Here is a 22,589-nt window from a genome sequence, read left to right on the forward strand (position 1 = left end):
GGTTTGGATTAGGAGTTGGCTGGCTGGAAGAAGACAGAGGGTAGTAGTTGATGGCAAAGGTTCATCTTGGAGTGCCGTCACTAGCGGTGTTCCGCAAGGATCTGTTTTGGGACCATTGCTGTTTGTCATTTTTATAAATGACCTGGAGGAGGGGCTAGAAGGTTGGGTGAGCAAGTTTGCGGATGATACGAAAGTCGGAGGAGTTGTAGACAGTGAGGAAGGATATGGCAGGTTACAGCGGGATATAGATAAGCTGCAGAACTGGGCAGAATGGAGTTCAATGTAGCTAAGTGTGAGGTGATTCACTTTGGTAAGAGTAACAAAAAGATGGGGTACTGGGCTAATGGTCGGATACTTAGTAGTGTGGATGAGCAGAGGGATCTTGGTGTCCATGTACACAGATCTTTGAAAGTTGCCACCCAGGTAAATAGTGCAGTGAAGAAGGCATATGGTGTAATGGCTTTTATTGGTAGAGGAATTGAGTTCCGGAGTCCTGAGGTCATGTTGCAGTTGTATAAGACTCTGGTGCGGCCACATCTGGAGTATTGTGTGCAGTTTTGGTCGCCATACTATAGGAAGGATGTGGAGGCACTGGAACGGGTGCAAAGGAGGTTTACCAGGATGTTGCCTGGTATGGTAGGAAGATCGTATGAGGAAAGGCTGAGGGACTTGGGGTTGTTTTCATTGGAGAAAAGAAGGTTTAGGGGTGACTTGATAGAGGTGTACAAGATGATTAGGGGTTTAGATAGGGTCGACAGTGAGAATCTTTTTCCACGTATGGAGTCAGCTATTACAAGGGGGCATAGCTTTAAATTAAGGGGGGGTAGGTATAGGACAGATGTTAGGGGTAGGTTCTTTATTCAGCGAGTCGTGAGTTCATGGAATGCCCTGCCAGTAGCAGTGGTGGACTCTCCCTCATTATGGGCATTTAAGCGGGCATTGGATAGGCATATGGAGGATAATGGGCTAGTGTAGGTTAGGTGGGCTTGGATCGGCGCAACATCGAGGGCCGAAGGGCCTGTACTGCGCTGTATTCTTCTATGTTCTATGTTCTATAGTCTCCGAAGCCGCGGTCTGTAGCTCTACCTGATCCACATGCTGCCCGAGACGCTGGATCTCCTGCTCATGTTTTTGTAATATGGCCGAGATTGGTTCCAGCCTGGTCCAGGTCTCTTCCATCGCTGATTCAATCTTATCTCGGAGTTTCAGGATTTCTGATTAAGGGCTCCTGCCTGAAACGTCAATTCTCCTGTTCCTCAGATGCTGCCTGACCTGCTGTGCTTTTCCAGCACCACTCTAATCAAGTCGACCAGAGTGTTCGCATAGGCCGATGCTGCATCTGCAGGCATGTCTGTTGCTACAGGGGAGTACCCTGCTTGTTGTGATCCACGTGGACCTTTTTCCCCTAGTCATCTTCCCTGATTAACAAAACTAATACACAGCAATTCTGGGAACGTAAGATTTTTGATTTTTGCCATAATAGCTAAAAAAGGGAAGGTAAATGCACCACCTTGCCTGGGTATGATGCAGAGCTCAGCATGGCAAACCTACTAGATCACCACCATCTTGGATCTCTGGAACTTATCTCTTTAAAACAGTGAAAAGAGTGGAAATTAGAGAAACATGCAATTCTCCCTTCAAGAAAAAAGTTAAGTGGTCAGGAATTTTTTAGTAAAATTGGTGGTTAATTGCTGTGCTGGATTCTCATATTCCATGTGACAAGTTAATTAATCCAAATATATTTTCCATGTAGATGTAATTGCTTATGATATGTGAATATATACATCTACTCGTGATTCATATCTTTAATTCAGATCTGAGCAATGTAATTGAGCCTGGTAAAATACTGTAGGATAATGCTTAGAGCATTGAAGTATGTGTGCTGCTGCTTCTTTGACAAAGTCTATTTGTTCTAATTCCTGTTTTATCCCTGTAGTTAATGCCTTGGGATGGTATTGACTATGGAGTAGGGGTCTGAACCATTGTTGGGTCAGCCCTTAATCTGAGACTTGCCTTGTCTCAGCCCACTTCATGGTGAACAGGTTGGTTGACCTATCTGTTCTACTCCATCAGTATTTGGGATATAAGCATGATAAAATAATTCCACCCCTTTAATAACACTGTCCACATTACTGCATTGTAAAAGAGTATTGTGTCTCTCACAGTCTCCACCTCAGACAGTTCTCACAGAGCGTTTGGCCTATGCTATGATTACATTATCAGTTGTATTATTGACTAACAGTAACCCCTTACTCCACAGTTAACCCATTTACAAAGAACAGTAATGGAACAGTAATGGTCTATGTGCAAATATCTTTGATTTTTCATTTGTTAGCTCTTAAACGTTACATTATTTTTGCTCTGGTTCATTTAAATTTCTCTCAAATGCAAATGGTTTTCATTCCACTACTCTATAAGGTAATTTAGACCTGCATTCTCTTTACGTATCTCGCATTTTCTGTGTAAACAGATAACATTTGCATATGGATTGTCAGAGAACATTCCCCATGACCACCTCACTAAGCAGATGATTGAGAAATAATCTCAAAGAATTCATTTACACTCACCAGTAACCACTTCTAAGACAGCATCAATTTGATGATATATATTTACAATATAGAACTATAACTATAAATAAAAGTCAAGATTTACAAGGATATTGCAAGGATTAGAGGATTTGAGTTATAGGGAGAGGTTGAATAGGCTGGGGTTGTTTTCCTTGGAGTGTTGGAGGCTGAGGGGTAACCTTATAGAGGTTAATAAAATCATGAGGGGCATAGATAGGGTGAATGGTCAAGGTCTTTTTCCCAAGGTAGGGGAATCTAAAGTTAGAGGGCATAATTTTAAAGTGAGAGGGAAAATATTTAGGAGGGACCTGAGGGGCAACTTTATCATGCAGAGAATGGTGTGTGTATGGAATGCGCTGTCAGAGGAGGTGGGTTCAATTACAACATTTAAAAGGCATCTGGATGGGTATATGAATAGGAAGGGGTCAGAGGGATATGGGCCAAATGCTGGCAAATGGGACTAGATTAGTTTAGGATATCTGGTCGGCATGGACGAGTTGGACCGAAGGGTCGTTTCCAAGTTGTATAACGCTATGTTGTCCAAGATTAACTCAGTCTGTTTGCAATATTGGTGTCACATTTGAGTTTGAAATGGGTTTCTGATGTAATATTCATGCCATTACTAAAATCACCTATTTCCACTTCTGTAACATTGTCCAACTTTAACCCAGTTTCAGCTCCTCTGTTGCTGAAACTCTCATGAATGTCTTTGTCCCTCTCCATAACTATTCCAATTCACTTCTGGCATGTCTTTTGCAGTCCACCCTGTGTAAACTTGAGGTCATCCAGAAGTCTGTGGCCCGTACCTTAACTTAGAGCAAATTCAATTCCCCATCACTCTTGTGCTCACTGACCTACATTAGCTCCTGGTAAAGCAACAAATAATTTAAAAAATTTCATCCTTGTTTTTGAATCCCACAGTGACCTTAGGTTTCTGCCTCTTCTACATACTCCTCAGAGAAATCTGATTTCTGCAAACTCTCACTTTTTGTTCAGCTCCAATTTAAATTGCTCTATCATGTGTCATGTCGATACTAAGAAGCAGGAGTTGGTCCAACTTGTCCATGCCTTGAAAAACATTAAGGTAGATTAATCCTCCAAGCCTGATGGGAGCGATCCCGGGATACTGAGGGAGACAAGGGAGGAGAATGCTGAGGCCTTGACAGAAATCTTTGCATCTTCCTTAACCACAGGAGAAGTCCCAGAAGACTAGCGAATAGCCAATGTTGCTCCTTTGTTTAAGAAGGACAACAGAGAATTATAAACTGATGAACATTACATCAGTGGGAGGGAAATTGTCGGAGAAAATTTTTAGGGACAGGATTTATTCACGTTTGGAAAAGAATAGACTTACTTGAGGGAGTCAAGATAGCTTTGTGTGGGGGAAGGCTTTTCTCACAATTTTGATTGTGTTTTTTGAAGATGGGAGGATGGTGATTGATGAGTTTATTACAGTTGATATTGTCTATGGACTTTACTAAATCATTTGGCAAAGCGTCATTGTAGGCCGGTCCAGAAGATTAAGTCATGTGGAATCCCTGGTGAATTGATAATTTAGATACAAAAATTGGCTTTGTTACAGAAGAAGGATGGTAGTTGTGTAAGAGTGTTTTTCTGACGGGAGATCACTGATGAATGGTGTTCTGCCGGGATCAGTGCTGGGACCTCTGTTGTTTGTAATGCATATAAATGTTTTGGATGAAAATAGGTGGTCAGATTAGTAAATTTGGAGGCAACATGAAAACTAGTGGAGTTAAAGAAAGTAAGGAAGGTCATCAAAGGATACAGCAGAATTAGATCAGTTGGAAAGTTGGACAAAGAAATGGCAGATGGAGTTTAATCTGGACAAATTTGAGGTGATGTATTTTCGGATGTAAAATGCAAGAGGAACATATACAGTAAATGGCAGGACCCTTAGGAGAATTGGTATACAGAGGGATCTTGGGATGGAGGTCCACCACATCCTGAAAGTGGCATAACAAGTGGATAATGTGATAAAGAAGGAGTACGGCATGCTTGCCTTCACTGGGTGGGGCATCAAGTGTGAAAATTAGCAAATCATCTTGCAGTTGTATCAAACGTAGTTAGGCCACATTTGAAGTATTATGTGCAGTTCTGGCCACTGCACTGTATTAAGGATGTGGAAGATTTGGAGAGGGTGCAAAAGAGGTTTACCAGGATGTTACCTGGATTGGCGTGTATTAGCTTATAAGGAGAGGTTGGACAAACGTGGTTGTTTTTGCTGGAGTGTTGGAGGCTAAGGGGTGACCTGATCGAAACATAACAAATTATGAGTGGCATGGATAGGATGGCTGGATGGAAACATTTTCCCTTGTTAATTGTACGAGAGAGCATAGGTTTAAGGTGAGAGGGGGAAAATTTAAAGGAGATGTGCAAGATAAGTTTTTTTATACACAATATGGTAGGTTCCCAGACCAGGCTGCCAGGGGAGGTGATAGAAACAGATGGATGCAGTGCCATCTAGACAGACACATAACAGAGCATTACAGACTATGTGCAGGGTTTGTGAGAAGATTTGTGGCTCGGAATTTGTGTTGCAGACGTTTCGTCCCCTCTCTAGGTAACATCCTCAGTGCTTGGGAGCCTCCTGTGAAGAGCTTCTGTGATCTTTCCTCCGGCATTTATAGTCTCTGCCGCTTCTGGTTGTCAGTTCCAGCTGTCCATTGCAGTGGTCAGTATATTGGGTTCAGGTCGATGTGCTTATTGATTGAATCTGTGGATGAGTGCCATGGCTCTAGGAATTCCCTGGCTGTTCTCTGTTTGGCTTGTCCTATAATAGTAGTGTTGTCCCAGTCGAACTCATGTTGCTTGTCATCTGCGTGTGTGGCTACTAAGGATAGCTGGTCGTGTTGTTTCGTGGCTATGCAATCCCATGCAAGGACTGCGCAAAACACTACATAGGACAACATGAGCAAAACCAATGTAGTGTACAAAATCCCATGCAAGGACAGCACAAAACACTACATAGGACAAACAGGAAGACAGCTAATGATCCGCATCCATGAACACCAACTAGCCATGAAACGACATGACCAGCTATCCTTAGTAGCCGCACATGCAGATGACAAGCAACATGAGTTCGACTGGGACAACACTACTATTATAGGATAAGCCAAACAGAGAACAGCCAGGGAATTCCTAGAGCCATGGCACTCATTCACAGATTCAATCAATAAGCACATCAACCTGGGTCCAATATACCGACCACTGCAACGGACAGCTGGAACTGACAACTGGAAGCGGCAGAGACAAACCACTATAAATGCCGGAGGAAAGATCACAGAAGCGCTTCACAGGAGGCTCCCAAGCACTGAGGATGTCACCTAGACAGGGGACGAAACGTCTGCAACACAAATTCCCAGCTCGGTAAACAGAACCACAACTCTGTGCAGGGAGATGGGATTAGTTTACAATGGCATCATGATCAACACAGACATGATGGGCTGAAGCGCCAGTTCCTGTATTGTACTGTTCTATGTTCTATGAATCATTGTCTAGGTCCCAGCAATGCTCTTAAACTTTCTCCTTCCACCTCTTTGTCCCTTGCTTTCCTCCTGTCAGACACTCCTTAGAAACAAACATCAAGCTTTGTATCACCTGAACTAATGTGTCCTTGTGGCTTGGTATCATGCTTTGTTTTGTAATATTCTTGTAAAGAAGCATTTCATTAATGCCACTCCTCCAATATGATTTTCTGTTTCATAGAGACCAATGTTGGAATCACCTGGAGTTAATGAAGCTGAGCCATGTGTGGCTGAGCTGTGTTCTAAATATCGTCAGATCCTGGAACAGATCAAAATAAAGGATGCCCAGCTCCGTGCTATTCAGTGGGAAAACAAGGAGCTATTAACAAAGGTATGAAATATTAATGATTATGACAGAAATATTCTTCAATGGAAAGATAAAATTACTACAGGACTGGAAATTTAAGTTGACGTTCAGTGCAATACTGAGGGAGTGCTGCATACTGTATTTTGGATAAATGCAAAATACTGCATTTGCTGGAAATCTGAAATTTAAAAAAGCAGAAAATGGATGTGAGTGAGTTTGCTCGCTGAGCTGTAAGGTTCATTTTCAGGCTTTTTGTCACCATACTAGGTAACATCTTCAGTGAGTCTCCAGTGAAGCACCAAAAAAGCTTCACCTGAGACTCACTGATGACGTTACCTAGTATGGTGATGAAACATCTGAAGATAAACCTTCTAGCTCAATGAGCAAACCTATATCCAGAACCTCAACCTGACCTAAAAATCTTCTCAAAACTGGCTGAAGCAGAAAATGCTGGAAAACTTCAACAGGTCTGCCAGTACCTGTGGAGAGAGGTCAGATTTAATGCTTTGGGTCTGATATGGCTCTTCTTCAGAACTGGTTTCGATTCGGACTCAAAACATTAAGTCAGTTTTTCTCTCCATAGATGCTGGCAGACCTGCTGAGTTTCTCCAGCCTTTTCTGTTTTACTTGCATTATGAATGTTAAACTGAGGCCTCATATGCCCATTTATTTGAGAGTAAAAGATACCATGCTATTTCTTATATTGTATGAGGACCATTCTCCCCTCAACAAATAACACCAAAAAAGAATACTTTAAGTGTTCATTACTACTTAAAGATTTTTGTTGTGCAACATGAGTGCATGTCTGCTTCAATTCAGCTGTTATCATTTTTTAATGTAATTGCTTTTCTGTTTTGCATTTTTCTATTCCTAGCTAATTTACTGCTGGTCTACTGTGTGAACTAAATACATTATACTATAATAGTTTTATAAGTGAAAGCTTGGAAAAAGTACTATGTGACCATTTGTCATGTTAATATATGTTATTATAAAATACTTGTGAATACAGTGACCATAATCTGTGTCTAGACACAAAAATGTTAGGCCAATTACGAATATCATATTTGCTCACATTCTTGTAATTGGAGATTGTTTTCTAAATATGCAGGCATTGGTAACAGCCTTGTCTGCTCCCAGTTTGTAGAGGAGCTGATGTAGGATTGGGGTGGAAAAAGTTAAATCATGCAACACCAGATTATAGTCCAACAGGTTTGTTTGGAAGGAATTCTCATGCGTGTCTCTGTTTGGCTTGTCCTAGAATGGAGATGTTGTCCCAGTCAAAGTGGTGTCTTTCCTCATCTGTATGTAAAGACCACAAACCCACCAACACACTAAAACAGTAGCTAGTGAACTTGAAAGACCCTATACAGACAACAAACAAAACTAATGTCATTTACAAAAAACCTTGCAAGAATTGTAACAAACACTATATTGGACAAACAAGCAGCAAACTAGCTACCAGGATATATGAACATCAACTAGCCAAAAAAAGACATGACACACTCTCACTAGTATTTTTACATACAGGTGAAGAAGGACACCACTTTGACTGAGAAGTGGCAGATGGAGTTTAATTTAGATAAATGCGAGGTGTCGCATTTTGGGAAAGCAAATCTTAGCAGGACTTATACATTTAATGATAAGGTCCTAGGGAGTGTTGCTGAACAAAGAGACCTTGGAGTGCAGGTTCATAGCTCCTTGAAAGTGGAGTCGCAGGTAGATAGGATATGAAGAAGTCGTTTGGTATGCTTTCTTTTATTGGTCAGAGTAATGAGTACAGGAGTTGGGAGGTCATATTGCAGCTGTAGAAGGCATTGGTTAGGCCACTGTTGGAATATTGCGTGCAATTCTGGCCTCCTTCCTATCGGAAAGATGTTGTGAAACTTGAAAGGGTTCAGAAAAGATTTACAAGAATGTTGCCAGGGTTGGAGGATTTGAGCTACAGGGAAAGGCTGAACAGGCTGGGCTGTTTTCCCTGGAGCATCGGAGGCTGAGGGGTGACCTTATAGAGGTTTACAAAATTATGAGTGGCATGGATAGAATAAATAGACAAAGTCATTTCCCTGGGGTCAGGGAGTCTAGAACTAGAGGGCATAGGTCTAGGATGAGAGGGGAAAGATATAAAAGAGACCTAAGGGGCAACATTTTCATGCAGAGAATGGTACGTGTATGGAATGAGCTGCCAGAGGAAGTAGTGGAGGCTGGTACAATTTCAACATTTAAGAGGCATTTGGATGGGTATATGGATAAGAAGGGTTTGGAGGGATATGGGCCAGGTGCTGGCAGGTGGGACTAGATTGGGTTGGGATATGTGGTCGGCATGGACGGGTTGGACCGAAGGGTCTGTTTCCATGCTGTACATCTCTATGACTCTATGACTCTATGACTAGGATAACACATCCATCCTAGGACAAGCCAAACAGAGACATACGCGAGAACTCATCAAGGCATGGCACTCCCACCAGAACATTATAAACAAACAAATTGACTTGGATCGTATTTGCCACCCCCTAGAAAAAGAACAAGAAATGACATCACCGCAGGAAATGACATCACCAACCCAAGGAAACCTAAGCACATAAATAAAAAGTGGGCTATACCACCAGTGCTTCACCTGAGGTTCACTAATGATGTTACCTAGTATGGTGACGAAACATCTGAAACCAAACCTTCCAGCTCAGCGAGCAAGCTTACATCCATTACTAAATTATCAATATTTTATAAATTCCACTTTGGAAATAGAACCAGTCTGACCCAAGACTGGGATATAGATAGACTCTAACCTCACACCTTTGATGCATTGTCTGAGCTGTCACCATTTTTATAAAACCTTAAGTTATCTCGAGAATGTGCTGTAAAAGAAATTCTTGGATTTACATATTAATGAACCAAAATGTGCAATCCATTCTAAAAGATGACAAACTTAACAACAATCTAGGTTTGTTCAGTATATCATTTCAGTTGCATGACAATGCAATGTTTTGCTATAAATTCTATGTCTTATGGTCCTGCAAAACAGTTACCTGATAAAGGAGCAGTGCTCTGAAAACTTGCTCTATGTTTGTAATTGAAAATTGTCCCTTTAATCTTGGATCAAAGCTTGTCTGGAGTCTTAAATAAACCAACCTCTTGGCAACTTAACAATACATTGTCAAAGATATTGTGGATGAACAGTTGTGGACAAAACAACTAACAATGGTTGGGCTTTACTTTCCTGAGAAATACCTGCATCCATGTCCCAAATATGTGATGATTGATTCCTTAAAAGCATTTCTGTTTGTATCAGTTATGACTTCACTCAACAGAGACTTTACCCTGACACGCCCTGATTTCAACCTTGCTTATGTTTCTTGATGAAACAGTGAATGCTGCCTTTATATCATAGACATTTACCCCTGCCCTCTGTCATTGTGTACCTGTGTCTGGATTATCTCTCTGAGTTTTAGAGCCTATTAATTCTGGTGGAGTTTTAGGCAGGTTGGAATCTAGAACAAAACTGTTGATGCTGAATATCAGAAAAACCGAAAGTGCTGAAGAAACTCAGCAGGTCTGTCGGCGTCTGTGAAGAGAGAAAAATGTTAACATTTTGAACACAGTGATTCTTCATCAGAACTGGGAGTTAGAACATTGGAGGATAATGGAAGCGGGGGAACTGAAAAAAAGAGACATGCTGTCAATGTATTTCAACTTGCAGTCATCTGAACAGTCACAAGAATAGCAAATCTCAAAGGTAACAATTTATGTTGCATGGAAAACAGGATGCAGATTCATAGGCAACTGGTTTCTTATTGGCTGAGGCTTTGCTATAGAATATGCACCAGGGAATAGATAATTTGTTAACAGCTACCATGAGCAATTCATATGGAATGTGTTCCCCAAGCTTTTATTTGAGAATGCAAAACACCTTAACAATTTCCTTTAGTCTGCACAATGTTGGTCTATGCATATGAATATATATATAATTTTTGAGTGAGTAAAGTGAGCCACATTGTGAGCCCTATTGCTAATCTATTGATTGTCAGTTCAATTCTTGGTACACTCAGGTTTGTTCAATAACTGCTGCCAAATTATGAAATGTTATCTACCTAGACTTCCAAAAGCCCTTTGATAAGGTGCCTCACAGGAGGCTGCTGAATAAGGTGAGGGCCCATGGTGTTCGAGGTGAGCTATTGACATGGATTGAGGATTGTCTGTCTGACCGAAGGCAGAGAGTGGGAATGGCAGCTGGTGACAAGTGGTGTCCCGTAGCATTCAGTGTTGGAGACCCAGCTGTTCACTTTATATATAAATGATCTGGATGAAGAGACTGGAGGCATTCTGGTGAAGTTTGCCGATGATACAAAGTTAGGTGGACAGGCAGGTAGTTCTGAGGAGGTGGGGAGGCTACAGAAAAATTTAGACAGTTTAGGAAAATGGTCCAAGAAATGGCTGATGAAATTCAATGTGAGCAAATGTGAGGTCTTGCACTTTGGAAAAAAGAACATAAGCATGGACTATTTTATAAATGGTGAGAAAATTCATAAAGCCAAAGTTCAAAGGGATTTGGGTGTGCTTGTACAGGATTCTCTAAAGGTTGACTTGCAGGTTGAGTCTGTGGTTAAGAAAGCAAATGTAATATTGTTTCAAGAGGGTTGGAATGTAAAACCAAGGAGTTGCTACTAAGAATTTATAAAGCTCTGGTTAGGCCCCATATAGAATACTGTGTCCAGTTTTGGGCCCCACACTTCAGGAAGGACATACTGGCACTGGAGTGTGTCCAGCGGAGATTCCTGGAATACGATGAACAGCTGAGGATCCTGGGATTGTATTCATTAGAGTTCAGAAGGTTGAGGGGAGATCTAATAGAAACTTACAAGATAATGCATGGCTTAGAAAGGGTGGATGCTGGGAAATTGTTTCTGTCAGGCGGGGATACTAGGACTCGTGGGCACAGCCTTAGAATTAGGAGGGTCAATTTAAAATGGAAATGAGGAGACATTTCTTCAGCCAGAGACTGGTGGGCCGTGGAATTCACTGCCACTGAGTGCAGTGGAGGCCGGGACGTTAAGTGTCTTCAAGGCAGAGATTGATAAATTCTTAATCACGCAAGGACTTAAGAGATATGGGGAGAGTGCGGGTAATTGGCATTGAAATGCCCATCAGCCATGATTGAATGGCGAAGTGGATTCGATGGGCCGAATGGCCTTAGTTCCACTCCTATTTCTTATGATCTTCAATCATATATAATGTTGGACACTATGATCTGAGATTTTATATTAATGGAGAGATTGTCCAAACTGTCATCAGGGAAGTAATAGTCCTGATCTTTTTCACCGGGATGAGTGAAGTTAAGTGGAAATGGGAATGGGGACAGGTTGTACTTTGCATATCTTGTGAAGTGCACAGTTTAAAGTGAAATACAATTTATGCTACTGGATATCCAAAATACAACTTGTTTTAATTTAAAAAGGAGATCTAAAGATGTTGTACGTCTTTGGAATGGTAGGGTACCCTGTTGAAGAAGCCTCCTTTGTTCATAAGTGTGTCACCATAATTTTACCTACTCCAGGCCTCTCATTAGAGAGACACAATAGATGGTGATTTCACCTAATGGCCACCGTATCTCAGGCAAGGGGAAAGATTGAGAAGGAGAGTCCTCCATGGTAAACTCAGCTGATACAGGAATTGAACCCACACGATTGGCATCAAACTACTATGCAAAGCAACTGTTCACCCAACTGAGCTAAACCAACACCCCGCTTTGCTCATGCTGGCATTTACAACACAAAAGTGCACGGTGATGACGCTTCCAACAAGAAACAGAATGTAACCATTGTCTCTTCACATTCAATGACATTATCATCACTGAATTAAACATAGCAATATCCTGAGAGTAAACATTGACTAGAAACTGAACTGGACCAGTAATAGAACTACAGAGCAGGTTGGAGGCTAGGCTAGTAACTCACCACTTGTCACCCAAAATTATGTCCACCATCTGCAAGGCACAAGTGTGAGGGAGTGCTCCACACTTGCCTGAATGGGTGCAGATCTAATGACACTCAAGAAGATTGACTATCCAGGGCTATTTAATTGGCACCCCATCCACCATCTTTGACTTTTATTCACTTCACAATTGATGCACAATTGTCGCCGTGTGCACCATCTACACAATGCACTGCAGTAATTCACCAAGGCTCCTTCAACAGCACCTTCCAAACCTGTGATCTTTACTATCTAGAAGGATGAGAGGAGCAAATGCATGGGAACATCACTAACTCCATGTTCCCCTACAAACCACAATCCTGATGTGGAACTATACCATTGTTTTTCCATTGACATGGGATCAAAATTCTAGAGCTTCCACCTTAGCAGGACTATAACATTTCAAGAAGGCAGCTTATCCCAACTTCTCCAAGACAATTTGCACCATAACAGTCCTTGACTCCCCCAAACTAATTTACTCTCCTTGAGGTCCCGTGAAATTAGAAAAAAAACTTGTCTGGTAACTTGTTGATAAACGATTGGGTACAAATTAACAAATAGTTGATTAACTGAATTCAGTTTCACAATTTGCTCTGGTGAGATGTGACAATACTGGAACACGGTGATAAATATACAATGTTATCTGAGGGCAAAAGAAGGATAAGTACACAGCTCAGGGAAGAAGGGGCAGAGTCAAATTTTCATGGGGTGTCTCCTGTTTATGTGCTGTAACTTTGCAGAAACATCATTGAATAGCTAGAAACATAGTATAAACTACACATAGACATCCACTTCGACTAAAGTTCTAACAAGAAACTGGGCGCCATTCTGTGGTAACTGAGTCACTTCAATTTACTGAGCATTACAATTTGATGACATTACTGTCATTGTGTTGTTACACATACAGGCAATGTAATTTGTTTTACTCAAGAGTGATTTAAGCAGAGTTTGCTGTCCACAAATCATACAAATAATTTCCTGTGGAAGTTGGTAGAAATTCAGAATTGTCCCAGGTCATTTCATCAAGTATTTTGAAAGTCTCTTATTTATATAGCGAGTAATGTGAAGTCATTCGAGCTCTAATTATAACAATCTTTTCAGCAGTCAGATGGAAATGATGCCATTGAAACAAAATTAGGGGAATTGCCAACCTCCTTAAGACCACAAGAAAACTGAAAATTGTATTGCAATAACTTCATGGAAGCATTTTTCACTTGGTCTGAGGAGATTACAACATAGTTTAATAAAACAATCAGCACAGTTATTGTCTTCATCCATACTGTAACACACAAAACAAAAAATAAAGTAAAAAAGCAAATTACTGAGGATGCTGGAATCTGAAACCAAAAGATAAAATGCTGGAAAATCTCAGCAGGTCTGGCAGCATCTGTTAGGAGAGAAAAGAGCTGACGTTTCGAGTCTAACTGACCCTTTGTCAAAGCTAAAAGTAAGTCGATGCTGTGGGAGAGAAGTATCAAGTGCTTTCATGTGGCGGCGCATGGCCCTGAGTGTGTCGTTTAGGATGCGGCGAGAACAGCAGTTGGAAAAATGTTGTATATCGTGCAAGTACCTGTAATCCTGGAGGCTGCATGCAGGGTGGATTTGAGTTGAAATCCACGTGGAGTAAATTGGAGGCGAAGACAGTCACTGAGGAAGGAAATATGGCTGTGGAAGCGAGTCTTAGTAAATATCTTGTCTAACACTGAGAGAGAAAAGGAAAGCAGTGAAGGTGGACAGCGGGAGAGAGACGAACGAAAATCCTGTCGGAGAGAAGAGCAGTACTTCTTCAGGGTAGGCATTTCCTGGGAGAGAGGTGGCAGTGGATTAAACACTGGATAAAAGCAAATTACTGTGGATGCTGGAATCTGAAACCAAAAGAGAAAATGCTGGAAAATCTCAGCAGGTCTGGCAGCATCTGTTAGGAGAGAAAAGAGCTGATGTTTCGAGTCTAACTGACCCTTTGTCAAAGCTAAAATAAAGTAATTTTCTCACAATATACAGCCCCAATTTTAATTGGAAGTGTCAGTGGTGAGGCCCGTCAACAACATGAATGAGTTGAGAATGGCGTTTTATAATTCTCTGTTGCATCACAGGGATGCCAAAAGGGACATTCATAAGCTGGTCGTGGCAAAAGTCTAGAGTTCTCATACCTCTTACAATAAAAGTTGAATAACCTTCCAGAATTGCCGGACCTTGTTTTAAAGGTGGCCATAAGGGTGTGGAAATGAGAGGCGGAAGTTGACTATTGAGTCCATCAACCCTGCTCCTGCTCTGTCGTTCAACAGGTTCCTCGCTGCCCTGGGTGGGCATTGAATTCCATCTTCCCATTTACCCCCAGATAGTCCCTCACTAAAACATTGTGGAGGGTTACCTGAAACTTAACTAGACTCACCATATAAACACAAAGGCTACAAGACCAGGTCAAAGACTAGGAACACTGTGGCAAGTAACTCACCTCTTGACACCCAAAGTCTGTCCACCAACTACAAAGCACAAATCAAGATTGGAGTCAGGAGTGTGGTGCTGGAAAAGCACAGCAATTCAGGAAGCATCTGAGAAGCAGGAGAATCGATGTTTCAGCATAAACCCTTCATCAACCCTTCAACAGTCCTCACGCTCTCCTACAAATCAAGATTGTGATGGAATACTACCCACTTGCCTGGATGAATGCAACAACACTCAAGGAGCTTAACACAACCCAAGACAAAGCACCCTGCTTGATTGGCACCACATCCACTCCCTCCACATTGATGCTCAGTAGCTGCAGTGTGTACTATCTACAAGATGAACTGCCAAAATTCTGCAGAAAAATCCTTAGACAGCACCTTCCAAATCCAAGACCTCTTCCATCCAGAAGGATTAGAGCAGCAGATACATAAAAACACCAACAACTGCAAGTTCTCCCCCCACGCAGTCACTATCCTAACTTGGAAATATATTGACGTTCCTTCACTGTCGCTGGGTCAAAATCCTCTGAATGGTGTTGTGCAGAGGCGCATGTGTTGCAGCAGTTCAAGAAGGCAGCTCAGTACTACCTTCTTAAGGGCAACTAAAAATACTGGCCACAAGTGAATATATTTTTTAAAACCCTTTGATTCACTTGCTTAATAAGAATGAATCTAGCTCGACCTAAAAATATTAATTGTACTTGCCTCCAATACCTTCGGAGGTAGAGAAGTTTAAAGTTGGGGAGGGCTTTCCAATGGTCTTTCTTTGGTCTTTCTTATCAACATTAAGAGGTAAGTAAACCAGTTAAGGCAAGTCGATAAATTGTCATGCCTAATGGAACAAGCGAGGTGAGGTCAGAAATTTAAAGGCATGAGGTGTTAAAATGGGGGAAGAGGTTTTAGGTTGGTGTAATGCAGTTTTAGTGTCTTAAGCGAGCTACAAAATATAATTCAACATAAGAAGGAAATGTTGCTTTTAGATTGGAAAAATTGTCCTGATCCTAAAGGTAGGCAAGCAAGAAGCGGGAAGCGTGTGTAGTCTGTTATATGTTTATCCGGCTGAAGATAAGAAACTTATTGTGGCACTTCTGTGTATCTCTGCAGGATTGCTGTTTTTAGTACCTGAGAGAGTTAATTGACATCCCAAAACTAGTTCCACATCAGGATATAAAAGACTGTTCTTGGTAGGAGCGGACCAGTTTGTGTAGTCTTGCTGTGTGTAACAGTAATGAGTACTTGCTCTTAAGTTAAGCCTGCAGTCTTCAAGACACCATTATGTATCTCAGCTATGATGTAAACGGCTATGGTTTAGTGGTACTTTCACTGAACCAGCAATCCAGAACTCCAGGTTTATGTTATAGGGACATGGGTTAAATCCCATTATGGCATATAGTAAAGTTTAAATTCAATCAAAATTTGGAATGGCAACCAATATAGTCACTGTAAATTGTTGTAAAAGTTCACTTGGTTCATTCTACCCTTTACAGAAGGAGGTCTGCTGTTCTTACTTGGGCTGGCCTTAATGCCAGTCCAGATGGACAGCAGTGTGGTTGATGCTTAACTGCTCTCTGAGCATTTAGGTATGGGCAATAAATGCTGATCCAGCCAGCAATATCCATATTCTGTGCAAGAATAAAAGAAATCTAGAAAACCTTTACTGTTTATCTGCTGAAGACCTGGGGTGGAATTATATAGGGCCCTGAAAGACATAATTTATGTCAAGAACTCTGGGAGAAGTCGACAAGGCATGTCTTGATGGCGGGAGCAACAAGTTATATTTTCCAACAGAAACCAGGACATCACGGCAAATTTCTCACTAGGGAGCAGCAGGATGTCTATTAATGGGTTTTTTTTTCTTGCTATCACCATCAATAACACTGAACCTTGCTGCATTAATTAATAGGTTCCTATCCTACCATGGTGCCGATATGAAATAGACATTGACAATACCTGATGTGAAAATTAGAATCCATACTATACAACTCCAGTTCCCTGCTTGCTTCTTTGGACCTCTATTTTGGCATCTCACTCGAAGGGCTCAGGGCACCCAATGTTCGAGAACCTTGGCATCTGATAATGCCAGCTTCTCCACATACTTACAGCACATCTCCGATCCACTTACTGCAATGTTTCTGCAATGCACTTCTGCCACATAATGATTCCTACAAGGGCATTCAGGAGCAAAAACCAATCCACTGATGTTCCAGTATAGCAATAAATCTAACTTCAACCTGCACACAAGCAGCAGATCTACTTTATATAGGTTCAGAACATCTCTGCATTTACTTAGTCCCAAGCCCAAATACCTTCAGCTGCTTAATTAATGGTTTTCCTCCATTACAAAGCTCAGAAGTGAGGATGTTCCCTGATGATGGAACAATGTTCAGCACCATTTGTGACCACTCAGATACTAAACCAGTTTATGGTCAAGTGCAGCAAGAACTTACAATAACCAGACTGACTAATGGCAAGTAATATTCACACTACACAAGTGACAGGCAATGGTCATCTCCAGCAAGAGGGAATCTAACCATCACTCTTTGACATTAACTGGCATTACCATCATGGCATTCCCCGCTATCAACAATCTGGGGGTTCCACGTCCAGAAACTGAATTGGATGAGCCATATAAAATGAGTACCAGAGCAGATTAGAGGATAAGAATCCTGTGTCAAACAATACCTCCTGACTCCCCAAAGCCTGTCCATTATTTACAAGGCACAAGTCAGGAGTATGATGGGATACTTCCTTCTTGCCTGGTTGAATGCTGCTCTAACAACACTAACAAAGCTTGGTACCATCCAGGATAAAGCAGCACATTTGATTGGCACCATATCCACAAACATCCAATCCCTCCACCACTGACGCTCAGTAACAGCAATGTGTGCTACTGCAAAAAACTGAAAGAATTGCAGATGCTGGAAACAGACACAAAAACAGAAATTGCTGGAAATATGTAGCAGGTCTGGCAGCATCGATGGACAGGAAGCGCAGTTAATATTTCAGGTCCAGTGATACTAATTTCATAAATAAACTTGAAAAATTGTGTAAAGAATTTAATAACCAGAAAAATTTGGGAGAAATATATAAGACAGTCAGTACCTGGAAGTTAACTGACATCATTGGATAATCCCTGCCTATTAGGATATAAAGCAGAGTTGCAGTGATCAGTAAAGCGTAAATGTATTATTAGAGAGTTTCAATATTAGCCATGTATACCTAACCATACGTTGAGCTTGATGTCTCAAAATAGACACTCATGTGTCTCAGATGCAATGTTAGTAGCTAAGCAATATGTAATAAACCCTAGTTATCAATATTTAACCTATCTTCTGCACAAAATTCCATGTTACCATCCTTTCCTACTTGGTATCTGTAACTAAGGTTGATATCAACCTGAAGGATTGGTAGCAGTGACTCTACCTAAGTTATCTGACACAGTTCAAGAAAACAAGTCCACGCATTATTAAACCATGCTGGCAGCACTTCTATTAGAAATTGCACATATGGTCAATGTCATTGCCATTTTGCTGCTGGGACATAATTCCAGGAGATTGATGGCACCCACAGTCAGAAATATATTCATCTTCCGCACACTGTCTTGTCTTCCATACACCCACATCCAGGAGTACTTGACAATCTGAACTAAGTAATTTGTTCTTTGGTTTGATGCCATATTTGCTGTGCTTTAGCAGCATAAAGCTCCTGAATATTCTTAATTCTGTCCAAATAATGTCAAGACACTCAGTGTGGTTATTTGACAAAGATGTAAAGGCCAAAGAAAATTCTTGTCTCACATTTTGCCTGCTAGTATTCTGATGATTACCAAAGCATGCGATGGAATACCTGTCTCCTGATATTTAGCTGCTTGTGCCAGAATCATCTTTGATTTGCAAAAGGTATATCAGGCAATCTCTAATGTATTTCTTTGAAAAGATTCTTTGAACTGACCTGAGCATTGTTGAATCCTCAGGTCTGACTCTTGATTCTGGAATAAAGAATTTTTTAATGGATCAATCTTTGTGCTTAAATCATAAACAGGTTAAAATCTTTGAAGAAATTATGATCAGGCTGCCATGAAAATGCTATACTCGTGTTGTTTCCTGAGAGTAGTGGGTTGCTACCACAGTTTCAAGCATTTTTCAAAGGGAAATAGGACACAACTGGGAAATTTGTTCATAAATTGCCCTGACTTTAGTAACTGGTAAGATACTTCAAGGCAATATTTAATGAAAAAAAAAATTGAAAGTGAAGACATTTTCAGGGACATCTGACTTTTGAGAGTGTGGTACAAATTTGATTGGATGTCTTTAAAGAAGTCATCAGGTTGGCGGATGAGGAGAATTGCCTACCAGGTTTCTTGGGAAATTAAGGTGCCCATAAAAATAGAGAGTTCTCAACAAGATACATATTCTTGTTGAATTGGTGGTGGTTTAGAGTCACAACACAGAAATACACCCTTTGGTCCAACTTGTTTGCTCCAACTTGTTTGCTCCAACCTAAACTGATCAAGTTCCATTTAGCAGCATTTGGTCCATATCTTTCTAAACCTTTCTTATTCATGTACCCATCCAAATACCTTTTGACGTTGTAATTGTTCCTGCCTCTACCACTTCCTTTGGCATACGTGCACTATCCTCTGCATGAAAAAGTTGCTTCTCAGATCCTTTTTAAATCTTTCACCTCTCATCTTAAACCAAAGCCCTCTAGTTTTGGACTCACCTACCCTTGGAAAAAGATGTGGGCTATTTACCCTATCCATGCCTCTCATGATTTTATAAACCACTGTAAGGTCACACCTCAGCCTCCAATGTTCCAGTGAAAGAAGCTCCAGCTCCCACAGCTCAAACCCTCCAATCCTGCTGCATTATATTGAGAATTATCTGAAAACAGAAAAGATTTGCAATAAGATTGAGACCTGCCTTGAGATTGTTACCAGTGCTGTTCTCAAAGAATGACTCTTAATGAGCGGATAAATTGATCTGGTTTCTGATCCACTGGAGAATTGCATCAGAATTTGTGGCAAGGAAACCCAGTGGAGGTGCTTCTGTATATAGTAGTGTTCCACAGAGAATCATGCAGACCCTACTGTCAGTGTAACTGGTGATCTTAACAGGGAAGCCACCTTTCTCATATGGTGATGGAAATAGGAAAGAAGATCTATGGGCCAGAAGTGACCCAATCTTGTGAGTCTATTTTAACTTTTCCTCTGGTGCCAGAGGAGCTCCATGCCACATAGGAATACTTTCACCTCCTCCAGAATGGGCACTACCTTTACCATTGGCAAGCACATTCCACTCCCTTCCTCACCCATCCCTAATGACATGGTTGATTCTTCTGTTTTCCTTGTATCTATGGACGACTCTTCTGCTTCATTCTACTGATTTCTTACCTAGCATTGTATTGACCGGCGTCTTTGCTGAGGGAGCAAGTACGTTTTCAGCTTGTCTTCTTGTCCACTTGTCCAAAAACTAACCAAAGTTCAAATCAGGGCCCAAGACTTTCTGTGTTGCTGCTTCAGAAGGACAAAGCTATAGGTTTGCATCACAATGGTTAATGAATTGGTCATGATCAAGTTCAGGACCATTTCTGAGTTCTCGGGAAGAGTGAATTTATGATTAGAACAGTAAGAAATATAAATAATGAAATGAGACATGAATTATGAACTTTTTCATCAATTTTATTTTAATCCATTTCATTGCACTTTAATTCATTTAAGCTTATGAATATAAGATGAACCAAAGTTATTAATGCAGGCACTTTTTTTGTCAGGGATTGAATCATTTAAGAGAAAGAATTATCATGTTTGATACTGCCAAACCTAACCCAAGAATTTATTATGTTTGTTAGTTAAAGTTATCTTGCTCTTGAATAACTAATTCTAGGTTTAGCGCTTGACCCGGAATAATATGTAAACATGAACAGAATTGCATATATAGGCCTTGTGCTGATGCATTTATTAGAACTGCTTATAATATTAAATTTATACTATAATCCAATACTGGGCATTTCCAAAACGTTAAAGAAATGGGATCAGATTGATAAGAAGTGGCAGATTGGTTTCTAGAACTAAAAATAATCATTTAAAAATAAGGGTTTGGCCACTTTATACAGGGGTGAAGAAAACAGTTTTCTCTTAGGGAGTTATGAGTTGTTTGAATTCCCTTCTTCAAAAGGTATTGGATATGGAAACTGAAAACATTTTATGGCAGAGGTATGTAGATTGTTGATTACCAAGAATGAAAGATTATTGGAGTTATTCAGGAATGTAGAGTTGAGGGTAAAAATCAGAGCAGCCATGATCTTATTCAGTGGCATAATAGACTTGAAGGGCCAGGTGGCCTACTCTTGCACCTTGTTTGTATATAAACTGAATGACACCTATAGCCTAACTAATGGAGTAGGGGGCTAAATGTAGATGGATTGCCTGACTACTCGGCAGCTGGAACTTTGGGGTGAAATTGAAAGCTGCTGCGTATTACTTTTTCACCCTACAATCCAAGTTCCCAGTCTGAACTTACAGATGAGATGTTTTAATACCCTCCCTAAGTCATTTGAAGATCCAGGTTCACATCTATATCATCCCAGACCATATACATGCTCCTGGCCTTCTGCCCTTTCAATAAAGTGTCCAAAACTGCACTCAAAAGATCTACTATTAAATGAACGATTTTATCATCTGAATATTTGCTGAAAAAGGCACATTTCTTTGAAGACTTTTTGTCTTGTAGGCCAAAATTGCAAGCAACAAAATTGTAAGTAGAAAACAACATTTATACTGTATGAGAGGAAAGTCCTGATTGGTTAGCAAGTGGACTCTGATTGGTAGATGGGTTGCTGTGGGGAATGTATCAGTTAATGATGGCAGATGGTTAACTGCCAAGTTTAAATTTTAAACAAGACCTATTGACTCTGAGTGATCAAAACATTACCCAAGGAAATGAACCAGAGAATGCTGTCAGTTTTTTTTTATGTTGAAATAGTACTGTTTGTGTATTAACGCCGAGTAATTTTCAATTGGGCAGTTGCTCCAGTGAATTGAGTGCCTACTCATTGGAAATATTGAATGAGATTTTACCCATTGGGTCTGATTCACATTGGCCCACTTTCATCCTGAAATAAAGGTATAAATGATGCACAGCAGCTGACAGGAGACAAAGATCAAGCAGCTCTTATACACTCCACCGCATCCCTATTCGTTCCCAGAAATTCTATAGACAGGCTAAAAACACGTTGTCTTCTTCCTGACATATAAAGGCCCTGCCTTGTATAACTTCCTGTTACTCCTGGCTTACTTAGGAATATGCATATCCTGTTGGAAAATATTGGAAGTAATTTTCAGTTGATTGTGTCAATAATCTTGTTTTTAGCAGCCTGCCTGTCTGGCTGCACCAGAAGAATCAATTAAAGTTGATTTTGGTTTTTTTATTCATTCATTGGGTGAGGACTTCACTGGCTGGAGCAGCATTTATTGCCCATAAAGTCAACCACATTGCTGTGGGTCTGGAGTCAGTTGTAAGCAAAACCAGATGTGGATGGCAGTTTCATTCCCTAACTGCCATTAGTGAACCAGATGGATTTTTCTGACAATCAACAATAGATTCTTGGTCATCATTAGACTCTTAATTCCAGATTTTCATTGAATTCAAATTCCACCAGGATTCGAACCTGTCTTTCCAGAACATTACTTGCGTCTCTGGACTAACAGTCCAATGATAATTCCACTTCCCCTATTTTCTTGTACTGTATGTCCCCTTTA

General features: G+C 40.7%; 1 protein-coding gene across 2 annotated transcripts in view; it reads left to right on the forward strand.

The window, feature by feature from the left end:
* The window catches only part of LOC122539259 (coiled-coil domain-containing protein 68-like), a 70,587-nt gene that overhangs the window by 22,686 nt on the left and 25,312 nt on the right, over positions 1-22,589 (forward strand). For both annotated transcript variants that reach the window (XM_087990579.1, XM_043673984.2), the window contains one exon: positions 6,294-6,443. In XM_087990579.1, the coding sequence (XP_087846705.1) occupies positions 6,294-6,443 (150 nt within the window). The remainder of the gene's footprint in view (positions 1-6,293; positions 6,444-22,589) is intronic.

The sequence above is a fragment of the Chiloscyllium plagiosum genome, unplaced genomic scaffold (genome assembly GCF_037043375.1).
Source record: "Chiloscyllium plagiosum isolate Xiang-an unplaced genomic scaffold, Cpla_swu_hap1 HiC_scaffold_1, whole genome shotgun sequence".
Classification (NCBI taxonomy): Eukaryota; Metazoa; Chordata; class Chondrichthyes; order Orectolobiformes; family Hemiscylliidae; genus Chiloscyllium; species Chiloscyllium plagiosum.